The following is a 27,947-nucleotide window of genomic DNA, read 5'->3' on the forward strand; positions in this document are numbered from 1 at the left end:
TCCTACAGTGACAAATGGTGGAGGAAAATGACAGAGTTGCAGTTGACTGGATAGAAATGTAGATATTGTGTTGGGACAAGTCCCGGTACGTTTAGTGGGTCAGTACAGTTATCAAACAACATTCAGCATTCCTCCAACTCATACATCAGTCAGCAACCAGATGGCAAATTACCTGTGTGGAAATGTCCTACTAATGGAACTGGACAGCTAGTCGACCCAACAGGTAGGCCATGCAGACACATATTGACTGCTAATAATAAGCAATGATGTGTTCATGCTGCAGGCCTATGACACAGTGAGATAAAGGGTACACTGACAGCAGCGTAAGCAATAGATTTTAAATGATGTCACTGACCAACACTTGTCAGTATAGTTATGCTCTGAAGTTGAACCCTGTCTGTGTGTGTCTGTTGTTTCTTACTTAGTGAGATGATCCAACACTATTTCATAAGTAGGCAACCAATATCAACCTTGATTTATCAGACCATATGCCAAGCTAGGTATTAAACATTGCACCCAGCGAATGTGGATTCCAAAGGTTCATTGGTGCCAAGGAATGTGTTAATTCTTTTACTGTGTCATTATCCAACATGCTCTAACTTCTAATCTCTTGGCACATGTCATGTGTAATTGTTACAGTCAGGGCAGGGAGTGCTTTCTTTGAAGGATGATGGAAAATTACAGTTTCACTACACAAACATATAATTCATAATCTGTGGCAGCACCCATGCCCTTCTATTTACACATGCTTTGGTAAAGTAAAAAAATAAATGATGTTTTTTGTTTGTGAAATATCATTCCAGCTATAGAAGAATACAAGCCTAAAGTCGCTCGCCCCAAAACATACTATCCCCGGGTCAAATCCGACTATATGCCTAAACCTAACCTTATTCCTAAACATAACCTCAGTATAACTATGCCTAAGCCTATAACCTTATTTCTCAATGTAACCTCAGTAAAACTATGCCTAATAACCCTATAAACTTATTCCTAACCTTAACCTCAGTAAAACAACTACAAGAAAACAAATCACTAGGGGCGAGCTGTCTGTGAAGAAAATGGGGGTGAGTGTGTTTTGGGGTGAGCGTTCTGGTTACCCTGTAGAAGCCTATACAGAAGGGACATCAGGATCAATAATTAGAAATAGCTTGAAACATTTATTGAGAGGTAGAACCAAACACCATTAACATTAGGATTAAATAATGCATGTGCACAAAGCTGAACATTTTTTTCAACGAAAATATATATATTTTATCCCAGCAGCAGTGAGGCTATAACGTGCCCAGCCCCACACTGTAAACCATCATTGCTGTAGACCTGAGCAGTGGTGTAAAGTAACTAAGTACATTTACTCAAGTACTGTACTTAAGTACACTTTTGAGGAATTTTTACTTTACTATTTCCAATTTTCAATACTTTTACTTTTACTCCACTACAATTATTTGAAAAGTTTAGTTACTAGTTACTTTGCAATTATCAATTATTATATTATGAAACATACATTAACCACTTTAGCCCTATTTTATACATAGGCTATTTGAAAATAGCGTCGCATCGCGACCGTTGTGAGCTTGTAGATCTGCTATTTTCAAACATTTTAGTACTTTTACTTTCCGTACTTTAAGTACATTTTGTATTTCAACATTGCAGTATTGGTACTTTTACTTAAGTAAAAAATGTGAGTACTTTTTTACACCACTGGACCTGAGGATGGGCTACTTCACCTATTTCCACAGGTAACAAGTCAACAGGATAGGTGGGAACCAAGGAAGAGTGGGCAGACTGGGCACCTCTGTGTTAAATTGGCTATTCTTTCCCAAATATTTAGATGTTTTAAGTAAAGTAAAGTAAAGTATACATGATTAGAGCATGCTTAAACATTTGACAATTTCTTTTTTCAACATTTTGGACAAAATAGCCTATTTTACATCGAGGTGCCCAGATGTCCCTAGTAGTGCCCACCTATCCTGCATCCATTTTCTCTCAGCAGTCACCATTCTGCACCATGGAAAATAAGAAAACACAAAAACTCGACCATGAGCCCTTGCAGTGTTCCTCTCCTAGTGTCCTAGAGTCTGTTTTACAAGCCTTCAGCCCAGCAGGTCGTTGGGGAGAAGGTGTGGTGGAGGTAGTCCTGGCCCTGGGTGCATTGTTGAGTCTGAAATGAGCATCCTCCGGAGCCTTTCTGCACAGTCCGGCTTTCACCAACGCGCCGCTGTCTTGGCACAGCTTCTTCTGTTTGCCCAGAGCCCGTGCTATTTGCTTCCAGTACAACTTCATCTTTGAGGCATACTGGGGACACGCGGCCGGTTTGGCGACGTACTCGCAGTTGAAACTCTTGCTTCCTTTCTTGCAGGTGACGCCGAGGGTTAAGTCGTGGACACCTGTCGCGACCCAGGTGCACTGTGACTTGTCTTTAGCGGTGAATTTCCCCTTGACCGGCGACTTGTTGGGACTTTCCTTTGCTTTCTCTGTTGTCGCCCTCGGTGCGTGACAGCTGGCCAGCATGAACTGCTGGGAAATACACGCAAGGACCAATAATGTGGTCACATTGGTGAGACGCGCCATGAATTCTCTCCAAAAACCTGCAAGAATTCAGAAAAACTATAAATTAATACTTTAAGGCTTGAATTCTATGCATTTCTGATTGATTGATTGATGGATTGAATACTTTGTTATCATTTTGCACACAAAAAAGCACAGAAAGTAGGCCTAGTTCTATACAAAAGGATGCTAAAAGGATTAAACCCAAGACAGCACTACTGTTTCAATTGGGGTCCTGTGTAGGCCTACTGAATTCAATTCATCGAAACATTTACTGACAGACAAATATACAAAACTATGCAAAAACATCATATAAACGAGTAGGCTAGTAATCAAAAAGAAAAATATGTACAGTAAACAGTTCAGTAAACAGTTCATTAAATGTTTGTTTAATTCAGAAGAGTATAGCTAGTTTTAACTTCAATGAACCTACCTGTTCTTTTTTCAAGTTAATTGCGGTTAAACTGTGTTCTGTTCTGGTCCCTAGGGGTTGAGTTTGTGCTTTACCGTTCACTTGGCTAAGCTTTGCTGCGGAGAAATGCTCCTCCCCTCGTTTACACACTTACACACACACACACACACACACACACACACTTACACACACACACACACACACACACACACACACACACACACACACACACACACACACACACACACACACTAAAGTAACTAAGTACATTAAGTCAAATACTGTATTTTGAGGCATTTTTTACTTTACTGGAGGCTATTTCTAATTTTCAGTAGCTTACTTTTACTTCTACTATTTCGACCATTTGAAAATAGCCGATCTACAAGCTCGCAATGCCTCACACCACAATGCATTGTGAGCTTGTAGATCCTCTTTTTAAAGATTTAAAACTTGTGAAATGGGACATTCGGCATAATGAGTAGCCTACTTTCTTTTTTCTTTTTTTCTCACACACACACACACACACACACACACACACACACACACACACACACACACACAGAGTAGCCTATGCATGATGCGTGTGCTTTAAACAAACAGCTGACATTTTATTTCACGTCGATTGTTATTGGATTTCTGATTTATTATAGCCTATTCTTAGACGACGTGCTAGCTAGATTTATCGAATATGCTGTAGGCATACATGGGCGAAAAATAAAACATAGCATCAATAGACTAAAAAGCCAATACAATTAACATGCTTTTGAAATTGTAATGATAAATTACAGATAGTTTTAAGAGCATATTATTTTCTAAATAACCTACGATTTAACCATGGGGAACATGTAGTCTATTAGTACAAAATCACGTAAACAATATTAAATAACCAGGGGGGGGGGGGAAGTTACCCTTCAGGCCTATCCAGAAATGTTTTCGTTTAATATAATCTACAACATTGCCATCCACTGGACAGAATAAGATGCTACAATTTTCTCCTCCAGCCCAGTGGTTCTCAAACTGTGGGTCAGGGGGGTCCCTAAATTATTTTGGTGGGGTCCCCAGATGTTTTGCTTAATGTGCAGCATTGTTTTCTCACTCAACAGAAGCCTAAACAAGCCAACATACAGTATAAGTGTAAACAGGGTATCTGCGTATTTCTAAAGTTGACAATTTAAGGACTTTAAATACCTTTTTAATACCTCTAAAATGAAATATGAAATAAGACCATCTGTCAAAATGAAACTAGACTCTAAGAAATTGTCAAACATTGGCCAAATTGTCAAATGTTACTAAGAAAGTCAAACAAAACTGAATGCCTCAACTCCTACAATTCCCCAGGGTCCCCAGTACAAATATGATTATTTTGGGGGGTCATGGCCTGAAAAGTTTGAGAACCACTGCTCTAGCCTATAGCCTATATGTGCCACCCTTCAACATCCTTTCTTTGGACAACAAAATCAATTGAAACAACACACAGCAATTAAGAACGCATGTTTATTCATTGAATAAAAAAATCTATATTTGTGTCAAACCCTCATTTGCTCAAAATGAAAAGGATACCATCCTCAATAACATAGGCCCAGGCTTTTGTAAGGTAGGCTATATGATCCAATACATAATTTATGTTAGCCTATATACATACAAAAATAAAACACACAATACAAGGACGTGAATCTGTATCAAAGGGATACAAAGAAGAGTGGGCACTAAGTTAGAGTGGGCACCTCGATGTAAAATTGGCTATTTTGTCCAAAATGTTTATAAAATATATTATATTAATAATACAATATTTGAAAAATGGTCTTAAGTAATGTAAAGTATAGGCCTACATGATGTGAACATGCAGTACATCATTATCAGACTTATCCTTCAACTTCTTGTTTATGCCCCAAAATGACTGGATATAGGCCTACAGGTTTTGTAGCGATTTCTAGCAATTGTAGAAATATTAGACCTTAATTGTCGAATGTTTAAGCATGTTCTATTAATCATGTATACTTTACATTACTTTAAAACATTTTCCGAATTTTTTGTTTTTTTTGTTTACATTTTGGAAAACATAGCCAATTTAACACCGAGGTGCCCAGTCTTCCTTAGTGCCCAGTCTTCCTGTCACCTATCAAAGGTTTGGAACTGTTGAGTAGACTAGGAGGCTAGGCCTACTACCTGACAGTAACAGCAGCCTACAAACTCAGCTATTATTGCCTAAACATGTTGTTGCGCCAGCTATAGAGACAGTACCAACCCCAGGTAGTAACATTTGGAATGATGTTCTTACAAGCACATCAGACTAATATATCTCTCAATAACATTTTGCACAGCTCGGCGTAAAATATAGATTACGCCCGGTTGTTTTGGCATTCACGGTGATGTTCAACCCTCCCCTGTAGGGGTCGCAAGAGCTCTTCGATTCACCAGCAAGCTCCTTTTAAAGGAATTTCTCTCCAGACGTCGCACTACTCCAGTCGCACTTCTGCAGTCATCTATCTCCAAAAGAAACGCAATCTGTGGGGGAACGCATGTGGAGATGATAATCATTGATAAGCAAAGTGAGAAAAAAGGTGTAAAAATCTATAGAAAACAATTATATAATTTTATGACAGTTTAAATTATCCTCCTAATCAACACTATGCTTGCATTAGACTATTATCAGTGGTGGACAATGTAGCCTACTCCAGTGGTTCTCAAACTTTTTCATGTCAAGGACCCCCAAATTGACACTTATTAGTTATATCGTAAAATCAATGTTAATCTAATTCTGAGAGTGTACAAATGGAAATGGACCCGTTTGGGTCCATTTGGTTCCATTTGTACACTCTCTGAGTTACAGACCCATAAGGGTCCATTTGGTTCCTAAATATCATTTAGCTGGGGAACTCCCCTCAAGGACCCCTGGGGGTCCCCGGATCCCACTTTGAGAACCAACGGCCTACTCAACCCCAGTTGAGTGAAAGTATAGATAGCTCTGGTCAAATATTAGGCCTACACTACAAGTCAAATTTTACTTGAGTTAAAGTAGCCTCTTTTGCTCTTCTTTGCTTTTCCTGTTTTTGTTGTACTACTATGTGTAGGCTCTTTTTATTTTCCTTGTCTTAAAAAATAAATAAATGGGACACTGGGATCCAATGTTTATACAAGTAAGTATGTTTACTTATAACCACAGCTGGTTATAAATACATATATATACATATATATACACAATAAAAATACTCTAGCTTGTTAAGAGTTTTTTTTTTAATGAGGAAAAAAAGGTTAGGGGGAAGCAATATGCTGCAGATTTACTGCTCACCTACCTTCATCACTAATTTTTAAACCAACCGAGGACATAGCCACAGACGCCTTTCATGGACTTCCAGCAGTACTGCTCAGCTATCTTTTTGGCCTCACTCGGGCCCACCGGGGCAGAGGTGGTCGTAGTAGCAGCAGTAGTAGTAGTAGGCTTGGTTGTTTTCTGCGTCCTCCTTCTCGGGGGAGTGGGTTTCACCACTACCTGCTTGGTCCTCTGGCGAGGGTTGGGTCTCGTCGGTTGTGCAGGTGCTGATGATGACGGGGAGGAGGAGGAGGAGGGAGAGATGGACGAATAGGCGAGGACCATCCTAGCTTCTTCTGGCGCTTTCCTGCACATCTGAGGCTTGACCACCTTGGGGAGTGGTGGATAGTGATTAAGTACATTTACTCAAGTACTGTACTTAAGTATAAAGTTTTGAGGTTTTTTTTTTTTTTACAGTACTTTCACTTCTACTCCACTACGTCTCAGAGGCAAATATTATAATTTTACTCCACTACAATTGTTTGAAAACTTTAGTTACTACTAATTACTTTGTAGATTCTGATTATTATTAAAAACATACATTAACCACTTCAGCCCTATATACATTTCGTCCATTTGAAAATAGCCGATCTACAAGCTCACAATGTGTCACCATGCAATGCATTGTGAACTTGTAGATCAGCTATTTTCAAAAGAAAATTATACATTTGAAAACTTGTGAAATGGGACATTCTGTGTGCATAATGAGTAGGCTACTTTCTACTTTTGGCACTTTAAGTTTATTTTTATACCAATACTTTTGTACTTTTACTCAAGTAAGTCTTGAATTCCGGACTTTTACTATATTTCTACATTGCAGTATACTGATACTTTTACTTAAAGGTAAGGTAAGTGACTTTCGATGGTCAAAATAAGTGTTAACTAGCTCTATATTCTGATAGTACTCAATGCTATAGAGTGTTTGTTCAGAGTCTCTATGTCTCTCCAGCTCTTTATTAAACTGAAAATGTATTTTCAGGTCAGGATACCAATTTTATCCAATCAGGATAAAGAACTCAGTCAGTATACAGATACAGTATACAGTGAAATTGGAAGTGATGACACAAAGAAATGAGCTGAACAAATTGGAACTGGAACACTATAAAAATGAAACTGATAAATGGGTACTCTCTCCTGATTAGCTGAAATGTTGTCATCTACCTGAAAATGTATGTTTTGTTTATTAAAGGGCTGGAGAGACGGGGAGACTCCTGTGACTGAACAAACACTCTATAGCAATGATTACTATCAGAATATAGTGCTTCAACCTTTTAATACAAAACATTTTGTTTTAACCAAAACATATCACCCACCCTACCTTTAAGTAAAAACATTGAGTATACTTTTCCCAATTCCCACCCACCACTGACCTTAGGCCCCTGGCAGGCGTTGTGCAGCTTCCGCAGGCCCCACATCATCTGCGTGAAGTAGTGGCGAGGGTTGTTGTTGTAGGTCCGACACGTCTGGGGCTGGCCCACGTAGTCGCAGTAGTAGGTGCGCTGCTTGCCCCAGCACGAGATCCGCAGACGGGTGTTGTCGCCCTGGCCGGTGAAGGTCATCGTGCAGTAGTCGTTGCTCTTGCTGTTGAACTTGATGGGTTCGTTCCAACTCTGAGCGTCAACGGCCGCCGGGTAGAGACAGCAGCAGGCGAACAGCAGCAGCAACAGGACAGTGAGCTGAGTCCACAACAACATGATGGCTGATGATCTGTGCGGATGCTGAGAGGAGAAGAAAGTACCGGAGCCTCCGATCCCTCCTCGCTATTTATCGTCTGACTCTGTCCTTACAAAGACGGAACACAGGTTGGGGGAAGGAAAAAAAAGAAGAAAAAAAAACAACTAGAAAAGGCTTCCTTTAAAAGGGGAGGAGAGTAGCCCCTTCACACACACACACACACACACACACACACACACACACACACACACACACACACACACACACACACACACACACACACACACACACACACACACACACACACACACACACACACACACACACACACACACACACACACACACACACACACCACCACACATGAGTCAGATGTCAGACCATCACTCACTGATGTCTGGGGACTGCCACTGCCCACTGAAACATCACACAAACATGTTTGGCACTGGCAGGTCTCAATAAAAACTCTGAATGAAACACCAGCTGACAGACTGACATTTAAGCACGGGGGGGGGGGGATTTATCTTTGCTTTTTTCTCAAACTTTTCCATGTCAAGGACCCCCAATTGATATGCATTTGCCTGCGGCCCCCCATTTGAAAATATGTTGTGCCAGGAACCACCATAAGAGAAGATTTGTGGGGGGGTTTATGTTCAAAATTAGACATTTCAAAATTCAAACATTTTCAAAAGATTGCAGCTCACAGTATTGTGAGCTTGTATATTGGTTATTTTTGGTTACACTGATTTTTAGGCTATTTTAACAGATTTAGCTTGGGACCCCTGGAACCTCCTCAAGGACCCATGATGGTCCCCAGACCCCACTTTGAAAACCACAGGCCTAGGCTACTGTCAGCAGTATGAAGCTGCAAAACGTTAAATTAGATATTTTTCTTTTCTTTTCTTTCTTGCTGCCATGCTGACGTGGTTGGAGTGCGTTTCAGTCAAAATGCTTAGAATAAGTTCATGTGCAGACTGCCAACTGCTGCTGATGTAGCTTACAGTACAGGCAGCACACAACGTCTATACTTTTCCCCAAAAACTTTAAAATGCTCAACCACGAAGTGACATGTTTTAAATCGGCTGCTCTTGAACACACAGACAGGGGCAATCACTGTCGAGCAAGGGGAAGTAATTACCGTGCCCATTAAGCCAGAACAAGGAACAGAGGCTTCTACGAATGTGCCACGCTTGAGCCAGAGCGTGTGCCTGGAACTAACACAGGCGTGTGTGTGGGGGGTCAGTAGGCTACATGTCTTTGGCAGCTTTATTTTCACAGCAATTAGTCATAATAATGAGAGGAAAAGGGTCTCATTGTGAGTGACGTGGGGTCAGTGACAGAAACCTCCAACCTATTATGGCGGGGGAGTGAGTCCAGAATCAGATCATTTAACAGTTGTAGCTATTGCTCAGAGCTCTTCTATAGCCGTTCCATTTGGAGAGATGCACTGGCCGCAAGATAAAACAAAATGCTCATTTACACTTTGTAAACTTGTCCGTGAATTTAGATATGTCTAGTGTTGTTCTCTTGAGTTTCATGTCAACACTCGAGCACATGTTCATTAACGTGATTTTCTTTTTACAAAAAGCATTAGAACAGAATGTTTTCATCAGTAAACAATAAAAAAAAAGCCAGTCTGTGGACCACTTCCTCTGCTATACCCCTCTTAGTTTGCTTTAAAGCCAAGCTTATTTAGATGTGAGGAATGAGTCGGTACGAGGTTTCTGTGGCTGCGTTTTTTGTTTTGCTATTTCATGGGTAGCTTGCTGAGTGGAGAAACCTCAGAGCTGCGCTTATAGGCTACAGAATAAGATAATCATCTCCTATTGAAAATAGCTCACACCCGTAATGCAGCACAGTGCGTTCTGCCCGCCGATGGCAGCGCACCATAACAGAGAAAAGAATGCGCGGTCTTGAGTTATAAATTCTTACGTGCTCTATGCGTGTGCCAGCTGTCATATGGTGAACGCTGTTAGGGGAACTTCTATAGGACTGGTTTTGCTTCACACACATACACATAGTAATTTAACAGCCCTAGGCTACGTCTCACTCTTTTGCTAAGAATATATGGCTGTATATATCTGTAAATGCACTCGTATGCACGCACACCAATTTGTTGTTTTATGTTGTCTTTTTTTGTTATGTTAATGTCAAAATAGCTTCAGAATTCTCTCAAAACCTCTTGGAAAGTGTGAAAAAAATGAAAAAGGCATAAACGAGACTTCAATTGAAATTGAATGTATATTCACAATTTGTACACTCAGTTTTCCATCACATAAAAAATAAATTCTCTCCATCATCCATGCCAATGCCACAGTTCATTTACCATTGTGTCGCGCCTAATAGTGTCCAACTGTCCATCGCTAAAAGTTTGTTTTCAAGCACTTAGTAAAGAGTGTAGAAATCATACATTTTCAGGGTCTTATGAAGACAATGTAAGGTACTACATCAACGATAGTCCTGTCAAAGTGTGCACACCGGGAAGTTAGAACGCAAAGCATTTGCTGATCTTTATCAAGACAGAAAATCTGTTCTTAACAAAAAGGTAAAATCTGGCACTGCGATTATATTACTGCCAGTTCCCAAAGCAACCCAACTTCTTTGAGGCAATTTTCTTGCATAAAAAGGGGCATTACTGTAAACTTGATAACCTCTGACATACAGATTTCAAGCGATTTATATAAAAACATTTAAATTTGTTTGTCATGATAAAAAGCTGATTTTAAGAATCAATGCACGATCAAACCTCCCATTATAATGGTCGATATTTCTTTGCAGTATAAAGGCGTGTAAACCATAAAGCCTTCATTGGAGTTTCTGCATTTTGATTGACAACACATTTACGGTAGCTACTTGTTCCAAGTATGAGATGCGATTGTCAAATGTTTTCTCATTATTATGCTGACAGTTATAGTGAATATATATTTTAGTCTGCAAAGTGAGTGGAATATGGGTAAAGTCATTGGAATGGCCTGTCCAGTGCGTTGGGAGATTGCCCAAAGTAACTCGGACACCGGTGACCACCAGACATAGCAAATACACATATCACATGTACATAGCTGCTGAATACATTCATCCTTTTCATGGCTTAAAATGTATCCATAGCGGGGATTGCAGAAAAGCTGAACAATATACAGTATGTATATAATTGAAAGACAACTATGACCTGAGACCTACAGTAAAAATAGAATTTGGCTTGGAAAAAGTACTTCTCCGCTTGAAAAAGTTGGACATTATCAAAGCAAGAAATATCTTGATAAAGATGCCATGTTAGTGAGATTAACATGATAGTTTGTGTTACTGTTAATCGATTAAACAACTAAAGAATATTCTATGCTTCTGACACTGGTGTCGTGTGGTTAGACCGCTTCGCTCCCGATTGAAATGTGATTTGAAATGTGAAGGGCCACATCGGTTGAAATGCTATGGTAGACAATAGACATACTCTGAAAGGCATCTAGTTTGCTTTGTGCCCTGAAACCAGCAAAGATGACAAACCCTGGCTGTCATACGATACTGTAAACATAAAAAGCATAAAAAGCATGTTATATTTTTGAAAGTTTCTTTCAAATGATCCCCTTCTGAGCTCAGCTGTACCGCACAGCTTTCAGCTCACTACACTTTAATGTCAGAACAACTTTGTTTGACTTTTTAAGACAAAATAACATGAGTCACAACATTTTCCATCACTATATGTTGCTATAGCCAGGCGTGACCACCATCCCACAACGGTCAGATTCCAGGTTCTGTCCCCCCCCCCCCCCCCAACAGCTGTGTGTCCTGACAATTTGCCCTTTAGCATCACAAGAGACTCCCACTTGCTCCTCGGGTACAATGAGGAAAATATCCAACGTGAAAAATGCATTATGTTGCATTGAAAAGTCACTCAAATGTGTGCTGCTCCGAACTATATGCCTGCCTGTGTCTGAAAATGACACATAGTTTCTTTCTAGTTTCTCAAAATGGTCAAGTCTCTCCTCAGTCAATTTGCCACGACCCCGCAGCCACTGTTTCCACGGCACAAATAAGTACAAAGACAAAAGTTAAAAAGAGCCTTGATGCGTATTAGAGTTTTGTCATGTCCTCGCACTGAATGTCTTCTCAACCTCTTACTGTGTCCAAACTAATGTAAACGCAGACACCACAGTCTCTCTAAAATAAAAAATAAAAAGACCACTGGCTCAGATTAATGCCATGGAGGGTGGGTGGTAGAGTGGGGGGTGGCAGTGTCCAGTGGGCGGAACTTCTGGGGGAAGTGGGCAGGTGTACTACAATGTGATTTTCTTTTCTTCAAGTGATTATTGAAGACAGTGGAAAGAGAGCGAGCAAGCGAGGGACCAGCAGAAAGGTGGGTTTGGGATGGTTGTCTTCTTCTGAGGACTGGGTGGGTTCTGTGGAAGCATCATCTGGTGTCAAGGTTTCAACATGAACCACTGTAGACAATGGGGGAAATGGCTTTGGTTAATAAACCCAGAAAGAAAAGTTTTTTACAGAACAACAAGTTTATACCATTACCTTCCTAGTTTGGGAAATACTATTTTGCAGGGTAAGCGGACAAGTGGGAGAGTATGCACTAAATCCTGAATGTTAATACTCCATACAACCACCTCTTTAGTTAACCACTTTCAGCCTCGTGTCCATATTTTGGCCATGTTGTCAATACAAGCCAAAATTATTTAAAGATTTAAAAAAATGTGCTAAATGAGCTATATAGGTCTTCTTAAGTGTTAGTTATTTGATGTGTGTTTGGTTTTGGTCTTGTCTATTACAAATATGTATTATATTTTATGCACTGCTATAAACCACAGTAGAATAAAATCCTGAACTTGAACAAAATAACAAGAACAACTTACTGTCCAGTTCAGTTCCAGTTTTCGAGGACACTGTGGGAAGGCAAATTGTGGGTAAAAACAAAACACAAAAAAACAATTTAATCACATTCATATTTCAGAATTGTTTTGGCCCATTGCTGTGTGTAATGGCACAGGAGATTGAGGGTGTTCTGGCTTGGTTGTGAAAATGAAACATATGCAATTGCAGTGAGTTATTATGTATTAAAGATGGAAAGGGTTTTCAAGGAGAACATTCTTATTCACTACACATATCACTACTGTAAGATGCTTCCCACTGGAAAGAACGATGCTTCAGTATCTGTTTTGGGAAGAAGCTGATATTGCACCAATGCACCCAATCTACTCAACAAAGACCAATTACTGTCATATATGGTTTGGACAGATTAATATTTAGGATTGTATTAGTATAATTTAGGCTGTTATGGAAACTTTAAAGACGGGCCTTTAGCTTTGCGACAGAAACATGTAACTGTTTAAATGTAAAAAAAGAAAAAAAAAGTGTTGCAAAGTCATTTCAGTTTTACTTTCATCACCCTATCCAAAGCTAATCCTAAAGTTAGAACAAACAAAGGACCAATTATTGTCTACAGCACCATGACAGAAGAGGGGTCAGACGAGCTGTAAAGAAAGGTTAGAACAAACATATGGGGGGGCATAGGCAAAAGTCCAAAGGAGCGAAGTACAAATATACCAAAACATAACAGGAGAAAGGCATTGATGGAATGAAGAAGGCACATGACAAAGACAGTGAGACGAGAGCTGTGTGAAGGAAGTAGGTGAGTACAGACAGACATCAGTCATTAGGGTGATGCAGGGCAGATGGAGGAAAAGCAAACAGATCCGGTGTGATGGCGTAGTTTCTTATAAAGTACCTTTCAGGAGCAGATGTATTAGGACAGCTCTCTGTCACCAGTCAATATGCCTCGGTGGAGCAGAAGCCCGAGGGAACCTGTTCATAGTGTCATAGGCAGGGATGCTACAGTAGTAACATCGACACACACATACAGACACACACACACACACACACACACACACACACACACACACACGGGACACGGTCATCAGCCAGATGGGGAATTCAACTGAACTGCTTTGATCGTTGTTAGGGCAGTCATCATGTGATAATTGTACCAGGCACTGAAAAATTGTACCGACTATATCATTGGCGGTAGTTTGTCATTCTAAAATGTAGATTTTGGGCCCGGGACAATTTTCGCATTACACACCAGCTGCTCTCCCATGAGCCTCAGCGTGGTGCAGCTGTTACACAGGTCAGAGAGCAGAACACCTGGTCTGTCTATTCTGAGGGCTTAATAGTGGTTAAACAGCACCTAATTCAAATTGGAATTATTTTGAGGATAACCGTGCAATTAGGTTTCGTTCCAAAATGCCATACTCCGTCCTCTCAAATATCCTGGATATTTAAGGCAAAGGTTGCAAGAAGAATCCAAAAGTCCCCCCCCCCACCACCGCCACCACCACCACTTTCCATCAGAGCAGACATTGTGGAACAAATCAATTCATGCAATAAAACAAAAAGTGTCAAAACGTCCAATTAGTTGAAGTGATGGAATATAATTAAGGGAGCAAAAAGCATCTAGTGACTGGTTTCCTCAGGCATTTTCTTTGTGTGTTTTTGCTCTCTGCCTGCCTTCAGAGTAATTTGTCTAAAGATGCTTAGACAGCCTGATCCAAAAAAAACAAACATGTTAGAACAAGTAGACAAAACAAGCCGGCATTTTCAGTTGTCACACCAAAGCACTCAGACATGCTTGCCTCTCTCTGAATAAAAGGACCAGGTGTACATTCATTGGAGTTTCAGTTTGGCTGACTCTGGACAAGAGGAAACAGGAGGATTTTCATTCCGCGTGCAGAGCGAGCATGCAGTGGGTTAGTGATACAGCAAGACCCCAATCAGTGGTGTAAAGTAACTAAGTACATTTACTCAAGTACTGTACTTAAATCCAATTTTGAGGTACTTTTACTTTACTGGAGTATTTCCAATTGTCTATACTTCTACTTCTACTCCACTACATCTGGGAGGCAAATATTGTATTTTTACTCTACTACAGATATCAATTATTACATTATAAAATACATTACATTAACCACTGTAGCCCTATTTTATACCTAGGCTATTTGAAAATAGCCGATCTACAAGCTCACAACGCGTCGCATCGCTTGTAGATCTGTTATTTTAGTACAAACATTTTAGTACTTTTACTTTTGGTACTTTAAGTCCATTTCGATACCAATACTTTTGAACCTTTACTCAAGTAAATTTTGAATTCCGACGTTTACTTCTAACAGAGTACTTCTATATTGCAGTATTGATACTTTTACTTAAGTACAACATTTGAGTACTTTTTCCACCACTGACCAATAAACACTTAATAGTTTACAATAACAAGTTTGGCAAAACTGAAAAAGGTGAGAATAGAAAATTGTCAGACCAAAAAAGTGGGCCAACTTATTGTAATTACTTCATACCAAAACCAAACATGCCGTAGACTGGGAGTGTAGTGTAATATATTGTTCAATGACCAAAGAAAATACCAGCCTGGTCGCCAAAGAAAAACATTGGCATTGTACGTGTCTGCAAACCACAGATACATTGAATGTTGACTTTTCTGGACGTAAAAAAAGGTTGCATATAAACGTTTCCACATATGTCGACTTAATCCTAGATGTCTATATCACTGCAATGTCAAAACAGATTATACCGATTCCAGTGGTGGATGATAACAAAGTACATTTACTTGATTACTGTACATGTGTTTACTTTAGCATTTGTTTTTTGGGAAACAAGACTTTCTCTCCACTACATTTCAAATCCAAATATTGTACTATATATAATACCGATACTTACATACATTGACCACTTGAAGCCATATTTCAATGTATTTTAAAAAGATAGCATATCTACAAGGTCACAACATGTCGCATCGCGAAACGCTGGCTTTGAAACGAGAATCAATGTATTTGTGGTTTGAATAAACATGCAGTGGTAATGTTTCTTCTGTGGCATTTGGGTTGGAAAATAAATAGCAGACACCGTTTTCTTACAGTGGCAACTGTTACTTTTTACAGCTGTCTGATTGTTCCATGGTTGAGGAGTAAATAAGGATGCAAAACATCCCGCTGACCTCCAGATGTGTATCATCTAAATGTATGTGTGTATATGCTTGAGTGATTAGTCAACCCCCTGTGGGCATGCATTTTGTCATTGCATTAATCTGATACATTAAGCTCATTACACATGGCCTTCCCAAGCTATCCAGCATGCCTCCACTTCCAAACAACATGCATGCAACACCATTATAACTATGGTATTTACCTTGTGATTATCGGATTTGGGATACCTTGTTAACGCTTATTATGATAACCATTACTACCAATTTCCATACTGAAAACACAACATTGTATACAAAAAAAGGGGAATGAAAAATGCATGATATATGGCATGCTGTCAAAGCTTTTCTTTTTCTCCTTTCGAAATCACTATAGTACTATCAAGTGTCAGGACATAATTGTACATTTATAAAGCCTTTAAATATAATCTGTATTATATATATATATAAAAAAAAAGAATCTTACACCATCTTACAAAGACAGGCGGATATGGTGCTTTTGTAAGGTAATGATTATAAGAGCCCTTATTGAACAGTAAGGGGGCACTTTTTCAAAGATAGCACACGACAAGAAGCTGAACCACCCACCCAGTTAAGAGCAATTACTGTAGCTTAGAAAAGAGACATATAAGACCAGCACCAAGAGTTCAGTAGTTATATGTACAACAACAACACACCCAGAGACCAGTGACAGAACGATGCGCAAGAATGGAAGCAGACAGGGGTGGAAATCGTGTAACGAAGCTTACGTTTTCATGGGTATTGTCTCAATGCTATAATGATACAAAAAAACAGAGATGTAAACATGTTAATGAGTTCTTCAGCAACGAACGTGTACCAACAAATGCTCTGTGCATCAGTATTGATCCAGTGACGGGAAAAACGTCACGAATCAGCTGTTGACGTCTCTATTCGCATTTGTGCACCGGGGGAGCGGGTTGGGGGATTTGGGGGCGGGTTGGGGGAGGGGGGGGAGTTGCAGCGGGACCCATGACATGCAAATCCATCAACTCCTTCTTTTTTAAAGTGCAGAGTGCTTGACAGAGAGGAATGAAACTGAACAAAATTAATGCAAAAAATAAAGACAACAGATGGAAGATGGAACCAGTAGAAATGGTTATCACAAAGTAAAATGCCATGTCCCCGAAACAGAGGAACTACAAGGAAGAAGAGTGGAGGAGAGAAGAGATTAAGAGAGTAGACCACCATGTCTACACGGCACACACACACATCTACTGATCTACATAATATCGCCGTTGTCAGGCAGAAAACCTGTATCTCCACATTTCATCTTTTTATGTTTTTTGATAAATGAATGGCGAAAGTAGCCAATCTACTGTACAAGCTCACAACGTGTTGTTGAAAAGTAACGTTTTTGGATATACATTATAAGGTTTCCACCAAACATCAACGATATGTATACATTTCAGTGTTTGTATTGAGTCTTAAAAAATGCTTTATATTGAAAAAAGATAATTTCACTTGTTTCCAATCTCACCTTGTTCCAGTTTACCTGATATAGTCTAATGTAAAGATACTAAAATTTGCATCAAGATTTTTGAAGACTCAATAGCAAAACGACTGGAAAGATGATGTTTTTTGGCACTGTACAAACGGAAGAAAGGAGTTATTCAAGTCATTAAATAAAAATAGATGATCAGCCCCGTAAAAATGTACCGAGTTAAATTAACATGTACTGTGAAGACCATCAAGCAGTACTGTATACACTATCCACTGCCTCCATCTAAATAGCTCATTCATATATTCATTGGATAACATGAACTGTTGATCTACCTATTGAATATGTAATTACAGTACAGTATGTAGCTGGACTATAATTGCCAACTTATATAGACTCTATAGACAAAAGGGCAGTTAGATTAAGCTACACTAGATATATTACTTTAAAGAAAATAGTAGAATGAATGCTATACTTACTCATCGTAAACATCCTCTGTGTCCATTCGGCGGTAGTACTTGGCTAGTTTTACTGCCAGGATGATGCTAGGCAACAGGAACAGAGTGCTGAAGCCCAGGCCCATCCAAAATGTGTTCTGTTAGAAAGACAACATTCACACATCAAGACATCATGATGCTCTTTTGTCAATAATGCTTTTGACAAAGTATAATATTGCTTTTACATGTCACCCACCTCTTTCATGTATCTACAATGTACTGTCTAATGAAGCAAAAACATAATTTAAAAATAAATCTCCAGAATGTCCACATTCATGGCAATTCATATTTCGTTATATCTGTCAAAAATCTAATATAAGCAGTATAATTCGTTTTTGCAATATAACACAGATCATCTGAACCATCTGTTTAAATGACTGGTTTTGTCTTTAAGGAGTGCTTGTGGTTTTACAGAGACATTATGTTCCAACTCAATGTCAATTAGCCAGAGGTGGGATCTGTAGGGGCTTGGAAGAGGAGGGGATTTAATGAGCCGCTTCCTGCCTCTGCAGCGTGCTGGTGCTTCTAAACAGACCCCCCCCCCCCACTGGCACAACACAGGGGTCAGGGTCGCACTGTGACAAAATAAAAGTCATTCTACCCTCTTGTCCCCTAATTTTCAAAGTGGCCCTTCTTTGCACATCCACTATAAAAACCCAGATGCAGGACAAACTGATCAAAGGGCCGTTAAAAAGAAATAGAGTCTGCACACTGGAAAGTGACTTGCTCCCAGTCAGTTTATTAGCGTTTCAACCCGTCTTCACCAGAATTCCGATGAAGACCCTATGCGGGTCACTTCCTTTCCAGTATGTGGACTCCATTTATCTTACCCGCTAAGGACTTGACCCTTTGACTTGCAACTTGACATAAAAGCCATGGATTTTACATAACACTTACGTTAACTGGCTTAGGAAGGAAGCTCTCTCTCTCTCTGTTTACGTTTGCACGTGTGCATAACGCATTGTACATATATATATATGCATGTGTGGGAGAGGACATGTGGAGAAAGTGTGTACACAGTATTTGTTTATGTGCGTGGGTAGAGTGAGGTCAAGTGTACAGAATCTACTCTACGCTTTCACTGTAAGCACTAAGCAGTCTGTGGTGTGTGTGTGTGTGTGTGTTGCTGGGCGGGAAACACCTTATCCATCTCTCGAACCACACACCACACATACCATACCGTACATACATACTGATTGTCTGTATACTGTACACAGACAATCAGCTTGCAGACACTTTGTATTGCCACACTCACTGTACATGCAGAAACATACACACACACACACACACACACACACACACACACACACACACACTGCGCCCCCCATCTAGGTTTTAAATATAACATAACATTACATAGGCATCTACTTGAGCTATAGTTTCTTGTTACCATATCTGGCAAGGACATTTGGAGGTAAACCATGTGTGTGTTTTCATGTCTGTAGAATGTACAGCGTTATGTCTGGACCTGTTAGAACACTATGTACTGTACATACAGTTTGAACCCTTTCTAGGAGACATTTGCCTTTCACTTAAGCTGCATTCAAGCAGTAGGGAAAGATATTTTTCCCGTCGCTTCATTTGCAAAGTGAACTTTTCCAGAGTTGGGTTATTTCAACTGGAGCGAAGATGAGGAAGAAGTGAATTTCCTGCATTATTTGTATCACCTGATTCACTTCATTCGCACCACCCGATGCAACACTGCGATAATTTGCGTCTTTGCATCAACTTTGTATGTAATCGCGCTGCATGATTAAAAAAAAAATCTTTGCCTCCTGTGTGAATGCACCTTTACATGTCATTAGGTGGCTGCTTCTATCCAAAGCACCATTCTGTAGGAGCGTCCTGCTCTGCAAATTGAATTGCATAGGGAATGGATCCCCTCAAACTTGCACTGTTAGTCCCATTCTCTTCCCATTGAGCGAACCAGGGTATGGGTCCTCTAATTGAGTTACAGAGGCAAACAAACCCTTAAATTTGGTGGTTCTGGCATCAAACCCGTTAAACTATCGTACGCAGAGAATCAAGCCATGGACAGACTGTGGCTATTAGCGCAGTGGTTCTCAAACGTTTTCATGTCAAGGACCCCAAAATGCATATGTATTTGGCCACGAACTCCGGTCTGAAAACGCGCACGCACACGCACACACACACACACACACACACACACACACACACACACACACACACACACACCCCTATGAGTTGGGTTTCAGGAGAGCTCTGAGGTCATTACCATGGAATCAACCAGGAAGCTGCAGGCTATGATTTCAACAGTGTCCACCATGTTGCTGAAAGGCTTGCAGGCTGCAACCTCCATAGCCAGCTGCAGCACAAACAGGGAACAAAGAACAATCAAACAGTCATAAATAATGGAGATAATTGTGCAGTGTGTTGTGATGGATTTCTAATTGCACTGTGTGAAAGGTCCTGTTTTTATACATAATGTTTACTGCCTACCAGTCCTATACTACAATCGGAAAAGCGTGGATTCTGTGTGGTTAAGCGTGCCAGCGGCCCAATTGCCTGCCAACTTGGCACAATATCGGTCATGGTCATACTGATTACAGACTAACGGATTAATTCTTTATATCCAAAACAACTGAACAGGGCAATATCTTCAGGGTAAACAACTCAAGATGGCCTTTTTCAGATTTGTTTTGGATTTTCACAGCAGGATTTAGCAGAAACCATTATGCCACAGACCAAATTCCTGGACTTTATAGATGGTGACATTGTTATTGGCCGACTCTATATTTATACCCAAACACGCAAAGCTCTTTACCACATCACACAACTTCCTATGTTCCAGTAATCTGTGGGGACAACAGCATGTACATCTTTTGTGTCATTATACAACACCGTAGCCTTCTTTGAGCATCTATGACTTAATGAATTACCACTCAATACTTACAGAGGTCATGACCCACTCTACGTATTGATGGAAGTAGCTGCGAATGGTCCCTTTGTATTTCCCCGTTTCCTGAGGACGATTGGGAAATATATCAGTTAGACTTTATCCCTGCATTGAATGGAATCACCTTCACTCTGAATTAAAGTAATGATGAATACCTGGTTGATCAAATGTGTTGCATTTTGAGAGATGAGATACTGGGCAGCTTCAATGGCATTGAGGACAACCAAGACTTTATTCTGAAAATGAATAAATGAAAGGAGAATTATGTCTATTGACCTTCATTTAAGCATATTAAACTAGAAAAGTTTTGGGAAGCAGGTATCCCTGCTAACACTTCATACTTTATCTCCTACTCATGTTTTATGTAATGTTGCACCATGAATTTAACACTAACCGGCAGATCTGAAGCAGTCCTCTCCAGAAACCTCATGCTCTGGTTCAGTGTGCTCTGTGAGAGGAAATGAATAATGCAAATTAACTAACAACCTGTTAGTTAACCTGTCAAATAGAAATAGCAGTGGTTACATGCTGGGGTCACCTAGAAATGTTACACCAATGAAACACAGCGGGGTGGGGGTGGCAGGCAGGGAACCAACCAGACTCCATAGTACATGTTGCTTGCCGACAAGAATTAATCTTCATCTCGGCAAGCGCTAAGAGTCACTTTTGTGCGATAATGTGTACATTTAGATGAGCTCTTCTGCTTTCACTACAATCAGAAGGATTACCAGCACTCAAAGAAATGTCCCCTCCTGGGATTCGAACGCAGCTCCCCTGCACAGGAGATTACATTTCTACCAATGAGCTAAGACGGAACTCCCGTTTGGGCAGGGGAGATATTGCGGTTTGAGCTTCAGGCAATACCACTTGTCAGCTTGTAATGGTCCTACCCGAACATAGGGTCTAAAAATTCTCAATAGAAGAACTGCACAGATTTACTAGTTATGTTTTAATAATACTCTGCATTACAGATTGGCCAAAATAAACGTTTAATTCACACAAAAAAAGGTTCTGCCGCTTTAACGTTAAGATAATGCTGAAGAAGGATGTGTGCCAAAATGTATGCTGCTCATGCTAACTAAATAAAAAGTGTGTGAAGGACATGTCCGTGAGTACTGGTAATCCCTCTGATTGCAGGGAACTCTACTAGATCGTGCATCCGCTAGGGAAATTGCGGGAAGACATTTTTCGGTAGTGCTCACATAAGTCAGCATTCACTAAAGACACGCAGAGGAAAACCTGTTTCTGGTTTGAAAAACACGAAGATGAATTTCATTCCAATATGAGAAGTCCAGGGACTTCCTGCTTGCCAACCATATACAAACATTACTGACAATGGAAACATCTATAATCTGATTGAATTACGATTGAATCAAAAACAAAACAAAAAAATGTGCTACCAGTATTTTGGAGAAAAACTAACAACACATGCTAATCGGTTTTATGTACACTCAAAATACAGTACACGACTACATCTTACAACACATGTTTACTCAAATGACTTTCACACAGAATGTTCAATACTTGTACAGTACTATGTTTCATTATAAACAAAATGATGGAGGGAATACATGATGGATTGGAGGGAACACAAAACAGAGACGTGTACCGGTACATAGTTTGACTCAGGATAGAGCTGCTTACCCTCGCTCTAACATATTTCTGGATGTTGAATGCGGTTTTAGCAAGTAACAGAAACAAACAAAGAAAACATCTGAGATGCAATGCACAAGCAGAAGCCCCAAAGGTTAAAGTCATTAACTACTTAGACCCTATATGTGAGCTTGTAGATCTTCAATTTCCACCGAATGTTTGTCTATTATGACATGCGCAGAACAGGAACGCTAGGGTTCATGTGGTTTATGTCCTTGGCTTAATGGTACAGTAACATAAAGCATTTTCATAATAACAATTGAATGTTGGTTGTAGCTGCCTACTTTTCTTTCATTGTGTCTCTTGTCTTAACATCAGAATGGGTTGAGAAACCCATCTCAGAAGCCAGACTGACCAAGCTGATCACTGATAGGTCCAGACACAAATATCTGACCTGAACAAGCTATTAGAGAATTGGTTATTGATTACCATGCTCTGCTCCATGGGGAGGACCTGGTGACTGTGGATCTGCCGCAAGCTGTTGGCATGGTCCTTCAGAGCGGTCTGCAAACTGCCCTTGGGCTGTCAATATACAAACACACACACACACACACATGAACAAGCAAGCAAAAGCAAGCATGCACACAGAAAGCACGCACACACACACACACACACATGAACAAGCAAGCAAAAGCAAGCATGCACACAGAAAGCACGCACGCACGCACGCACACGCACACGCACACACACACACACACACACACACACACACACACACACACACACACACACACACACACACACACACACACACACACACACACACACACACACACACACACCAGAGGTTGCGCTAGGATTTCAAACTGCCGGCCACCGTGGCTGGAATGATTACAATTGATCAGACATGAAATGTAAAGGAGTAGGATATAGAAAAGAATTACAGCTTCATCTTGCAAAAGCGGATTAATTATCAAGGCTACAATCGCGCAGGTTGAGTCCGTGGCTGCGTGCGTAATGATTTCTAAAGGTGTTGCATCATTAGATTCATGGTAAAACATGTTCTTCAGAATATTGAGCAATAGTCTAAATGTCGGGTCTGCGCAAATCTTTCATAAGGTTGATTGATTAATCTGGCCGCATGGTGTCGCATGGTGACATAATTATATGTTGGGGGTGCGTCCATGCATCTCTTAGATGCAACTTTGGGAAAGTTGAACAAGCTTTTGTGGTGATCTACTACAGTCTCCTGACTCTCCTCATAAAGAATTTAAATTCAAGTGGTTATGTTTGTTTACGGTTTGGGACCGTGCGTGCATTCCATCATGCTACGTGACCTGGTGCTGAAATGGACAGCTGTCGTCTCTGCTTCATCTTCAGCGGAATGCATGTGCATTGTTCTTGATTTGTGGTAAGACAACTTTGTGTATTCCTTTAATTTTCAGAGACGGTTCCGCACGGAACTCCACAGAGCGGCTCTGAGTCTGCTATGAAAGTTCTCTGACATCAGTGCACTGCGCGATCAGGATGTTCGGAGTGCATTTCATTTTTCGGTCTGGGCCATAAAAAAACGGTCAAAACCGGCAATTACTGGACTAACGTAACCTCTGACACACAGACAAACACACACATATAGTTGATGTAATTTCAACGTTTTATGACTGATCATAAACACGAGAAACTTCAAGTGGACATAACATAACAAAGCAGAACACATTCCATTCCCTTCTAACCACTAGCAATCTGTCTCTATTCTGCCATCCAACCAATAGCAGTTCTTCGTTATTTTTGCCCAATGACCAATAGGAGTCATTTAGACTTCCCCCTGAGTGACTACAGCAGTGGTTCTCAAATTGGGTTCCTTGAGGGGGTTCCAAATGCACCCTTACAGGTCTGAAACTCTGAGAGTGTACAAATGGACCCAAATGGACCCTTATGGATCAATTTGGTTCCATTTCTACACTTTCAGAGTTATAGGGGTCCCTGAAATGTTTTAAGTTTGAGAACTACTGGACTAGAGCAGTGGTTCCCAAACTTTTTCTCCCCGGGACCCAAACTAGTGAAAATAGGCTCACAACACGTCACAATGCGCTGTGTTGTGAGCTTGTAGATCTGCTATTTTCACTACTTCTTAAAATCATTTGTACCCTCTAATTAATGGAGTTTTTAACATTGATTTTTTAATGGAATTCTTTGAGAATTTTTTTTTTAATTCGTTTTTAACTTGTGAAAAATGTAAAAGAGTTTTTAGCAATTCTTTTGAAAATCTTTTGAAATAATAATAATAAAAAACAAAACGTAGGAAACAAAAAATAAAAGGATATTTACTCGCGACCCATAAAAATTACTCCGCGACCCATATATGGGTCCCGACCCACTGATTGGGAAACACTGGACTAGTAGGCCAGGGCACATGGACAGCAGATGAGTGCCAGGAGGCGTAAGGGAGGATGAGGAATCAAGAGCAGGGGACACACTTTGAACAGGGAGGGTTAATAGCCCTGACAGGACCCTCGCTCTGGATTCAAAACTACTTCAGGAAATGAATGAGAGTGCTGTGTTGCCCCCCACCAGGTGTCACCCACCCTGAAGGCATGGAGCATTCAAACTGATCCCAGAGATTGAGTCTGCTTTCCGGCAGAGTACAGGAGTACAGAGTACGGGGTTGTGGTAACAATGTCAAACATTTTCATGTCAAGGACCCCCACATTGATATGTATTTGGCCCACGGACCCCCATTTGAAAACGATTTGTGTCAGGGATCCCCTCCCCATAAGAGAAGATTATTCCAGATTTTTTAAAGAAACGTTGAAATCACAGCTCAAAACGCCTGACATCGCGTCACGTCGATCTTCTAGATCTGCTATTTTTTAACAGCTGCCGAAATATAAAATAGGTTTCAGCAGTCAAACTGATTTGGATGCCATGGAAGTCATTTTGCTGGGGACCCCATCGAACCCCCTAAAGGACCCCTGGGGGTCCCCAACAAAATGACTTCCAAATCATCCAAAACAGACCCCACTTTGTTTTTTTCTGTATCTAGCACAAACTGCTATTAAAAAATAAATACAATAAAATAAAATCTTGAAAAAGAGTGAAAATCTTTTTTTTTTTTACGTTTCACAACACAAATCTCATCTTTTGGGGGTCCACGCAATCAAATCTTCGCGGTCCATGGCAAAGTACATATGCATTTCGGGGGCCTTGACAAGCAAATGGTGGGAAACCACTGGCTTACACCATGCACACTGCAAGTTAGTGCAGAAAGGTTTGTATGGTAACAAGGTGGTCTCACCATGAGGTCTGTCTGAGCCTCTAACTCATTGGCAAATGACAGCAGGTCCACCTCAGTGACTCCTTTGTTGACCTGGAGATAATTGGAAATAAAGCATAAAAGTTCCATTTTATTCCACAGTGCAAAGAGAGCAGCACATTCACACTTTACAACATTTGGTGGACCCTGTGGTACTGCATGTCTCAACTTAACCACTTGAACCTTAACGGCAAACCCTAGCGACAAACATCTGGCGAAAATAGCAGATCTACAAACTGAGCTTGTGGATCGGCTATTTGTGGCAAAGAGATTTGGAGTAAAACGATTATATTTTATTTTGTTTCATCCATCTCCCCACTCTCACTCTGAAGTGGGAATGAAAGGGTCAGATTTCTGTAATATTTTACGTTTTGTTCTATGAACTGCTTCATAAGAACATTGTTGGTGTAAACAAACATATATACATATATTTAGAAGTAATTTACCCATTAATATCGGGAAAGCATCATTTGTGTCATTTAAAGATTTGAATTACATATGTCGTAGTGCTCGTAGTGTGGCACTCAGTATAAGCTTGTGGCACGCTATGAGCTTGTATATCTGCTATTTTTGAATAGCCAAAGAAATCTTAAAATGACACACAGAAGCGTTCCCGGTCTTCAAGGGTTAAAAAATATAAAAAAATATTTTCTGACAGGACGGGGTGTCTAGCACAGGAAGTGACAAGTCCCTCCCCGGTCTGTTCCTGCGCTCTCTTTGCTTTGGCAGAGATCAGATAATCAAGCGTCATCATTCCTGTACTGAAGCATGCTGCAGCTGATAGGACGCAGAGCACGCATGTCTGCTGTGTGTCACTGGAACTGACAGAGAATGAATGGGGCAGTGGTCACTGGCAGGCAAGCCTATACTGACTGCTAAAGAACATGAAATCACATTACTACTCATTGTAGTGACCAGTCAGGGCTGTTAGAAGACACAGTAAGTTGGCACAGTGTGTGTGTGTGTGTGTGTGTGTGTGTGTGTGTGTGTGTGTGTGTGTGTGTGTGTGTGTGTGTGTGTGTGTGTGTGTGTGTGTGTGTGTGTGTGTGTGTGTGTTTATATATATATATAGTTCAAACTGCTGACAGTTGTACTGTTGATTTTTATATTGACTGTGATTATTTACTTTATATTATGTTTTTTTTTTGTTACTTTTATTATCATTGCTTTTAAAATGTGAGGGTGTATACATTTCATTTTTGTATTATAACATAATGTTCTACAGTATATTGTTAAATGACAAGGTAAGAAGGGGGGCGAACAAAATAAGCTTCTTCTCTCTGCCCCTTCTTGAGCAAAAGTGTTCTCTACCATGTTTTTATTTGTCCAAGATAAATCAATATAAAACTAAATCAAACACATACACGCAGAGTATATCAATGTGGTGTGTGTGTGTGTGTGTGTGTGTGTGTGTGTGTCACCTCCTCCAGGTAGTCTGCGTAGTTGATGTCGGACAGGCCAGCGTCAGAGAAGGCCCGGAGGTTCTGCCTGCCCTCTGCCTCAAGCAGCACGATTCCCCTCAGGTCGATCCTGATCCCATCCAGCCGACCCACCACATCCCTAGTGAGCTGGACATACCACATGAGGATTAAAGGGCCATTCACACCAAGCACGATAACTATAAATATGTCGTTTTAAACATCGTTCTAACTCAAATGGATGGCAGCATCTACACACCACAACTGTAATGACAGCTATATGGACGATATCGTTTGGATTACTTTCAGTGAGATTTTATGAACATTAAAATGCTAGATAGATAGATGCTTACATGATTATCATTATAGTTATCATGCTCAGTGTTCCAAACGGAACCAAATGGACCTGAACGGGTCCATTGGTACACTCTCAGGCCACTTTTCCACCGGGGTTGAACCGGTTTCGTTCTTTTCACCCTGCCTAATCTTCAACCAGTTCAGAGTGTTTCCATTGACAATGAATTGTCTCAGAACCCTAAAAATTGGTTCGGAACTGAAACCAAAAAATACTTGTTTTTTTCTTGCCCTGAACTGGGAACCAAAGTGGGCGTGTCACTATTCTATAGGTTGGAAGATGCAGATGTGATATAAACAATGGCAAAAACAAGCGAAAAATCATCCTATTGATACCTGGAACGCATCTGTGTCAGTTTAGATGTCTTTGGCTATTCAAAAATAGCAGATATACAAGATCGTAGATTGTAGATCTGCTATTTTTGAAAAATCTTGAAAACTTTTTTTTTTGTTTTTTTCCCCTAAAAAAGTT

General features: G+C 40.3%; 3 protein-coding genes across 4 annotated transcripts in view; all 3 read right to left on the reverse strand.

The window, feature by feature from the left end:
- Nucleotides 1-1,553: 1,553 nt before the first annotated feature.
- Nucleotides 1,554-3,056, reverse strand: fgfbp1a (fibroblast growth factor binding protein 1a). Its single transcript, XM_084041326.1, has 2 exons — nt 2,978-3,056; nt 1,554-2,585 (listed from the first exon to the last, which is right to left on the reverse strand). The coding sequence occupies exon 2, from the start codon at nt 2,566-2,568 to the stop codon at nt 1,984-1,986; it is 585 nt and encodes a 194-aa protein (XP_083897452.1). The 5' UTR covers nt 2,569-2,585; nt 2,978-3,056; the 3' UTR covers nt 1,554-1,983.
- Nucleotides 3,057-4,447: 1,391 nt separating this feature from the next.
- Nucleotides 4,448-8,091, reverse strand: fgfbp2a (fibroblast growth factor binding protein 2a). Its single transcript, XM_084041579.1, has 3 exons — nt 7,637-8,091; nt 6,250-6,596; nt 4,448-5,461 (listed from the first exon to the last, which is right to left on the reverse strand). The coding sequence occupies exons 1-2, from the start codon at nt 7,958-7,960 to the stop codon at nt 6,258-6,260; spliced, it is 663 nt and encodes a 220-aa protein (XP_083897705.1). The 5' UTR covers nt 7,961-8,091; the 3' UTR covers nt 4,448-5,461; nt 6,250-6,257.
- Nucleotides 8,092-10,167: 2,076 nt separating this feature from the next.
- The window catches only part of prom1a (prominin 1a), a 90,009-nt gene continuing 72,229 nt past the window's right edge, over nt 10,168-27,947 (reverse strand). For both annotated transcript variants that reach the window (XM_084085704.1, XM_084085703.1), the window contains 12 exons: nt 27,125-27,271; nt 25,686-25,757; nt 22,880-22,972; nt 21,192-21,245; nt 20,953-21,033; nt 20,795-20,863; nt 20,117-20,206; nt 17,863-17,978; nt 16,674-16,697; nt 13,666-13,769; nt 12,794-12,823; nt 10,168-12,373 (listed from right to left, as the gene is read on the reverse strand). In XM_084085704.1, coding sequence (XP_083941830.1) covers nt 13,700-13,769; nt 16,674-16,697; nt 17,863-17,978; nt 20,117-20,206; nt 20,795-20,863; nt 20,953-21,033; nt 21,192-21,245; nt 22,880-22,972; nt 25,686-25,757; nt 27,125-27,271 — 816 coding nt within the window. In that variant the 3' untranslated portion in view covers nt 10,168-12,373; nt 12,794-12,823; nt 13,666-13,699. The remainder of the gene's footprint in view (nt 12,374-12,793; nt 12,824-13,665; nt 13,770-16,673; nt 16,698-17,862; nt 17,979-20,116; nt 20,207-20,794; nt 20,864-20,952; nt 21,034-21,191; nt 21,246-22,879; nt 22,973-25,685; nt 25,758-27,124; nt 27,272-27,947) is intronic.

Source organism: Gymnoscopelus microlampas (genome assembly GCF_963454915.1).
Source record: "Gymnoscopelus microlampas genome assembly, chromosome: 18".
In the NCBI taxonomy this organism is placed as follows: Eukaryota; Metazoa; Chordata; class Actinopteri; order Myctophiformes; family Myctophidae; genus Gymnoscopelus; species Gymnoscopelus microlampas.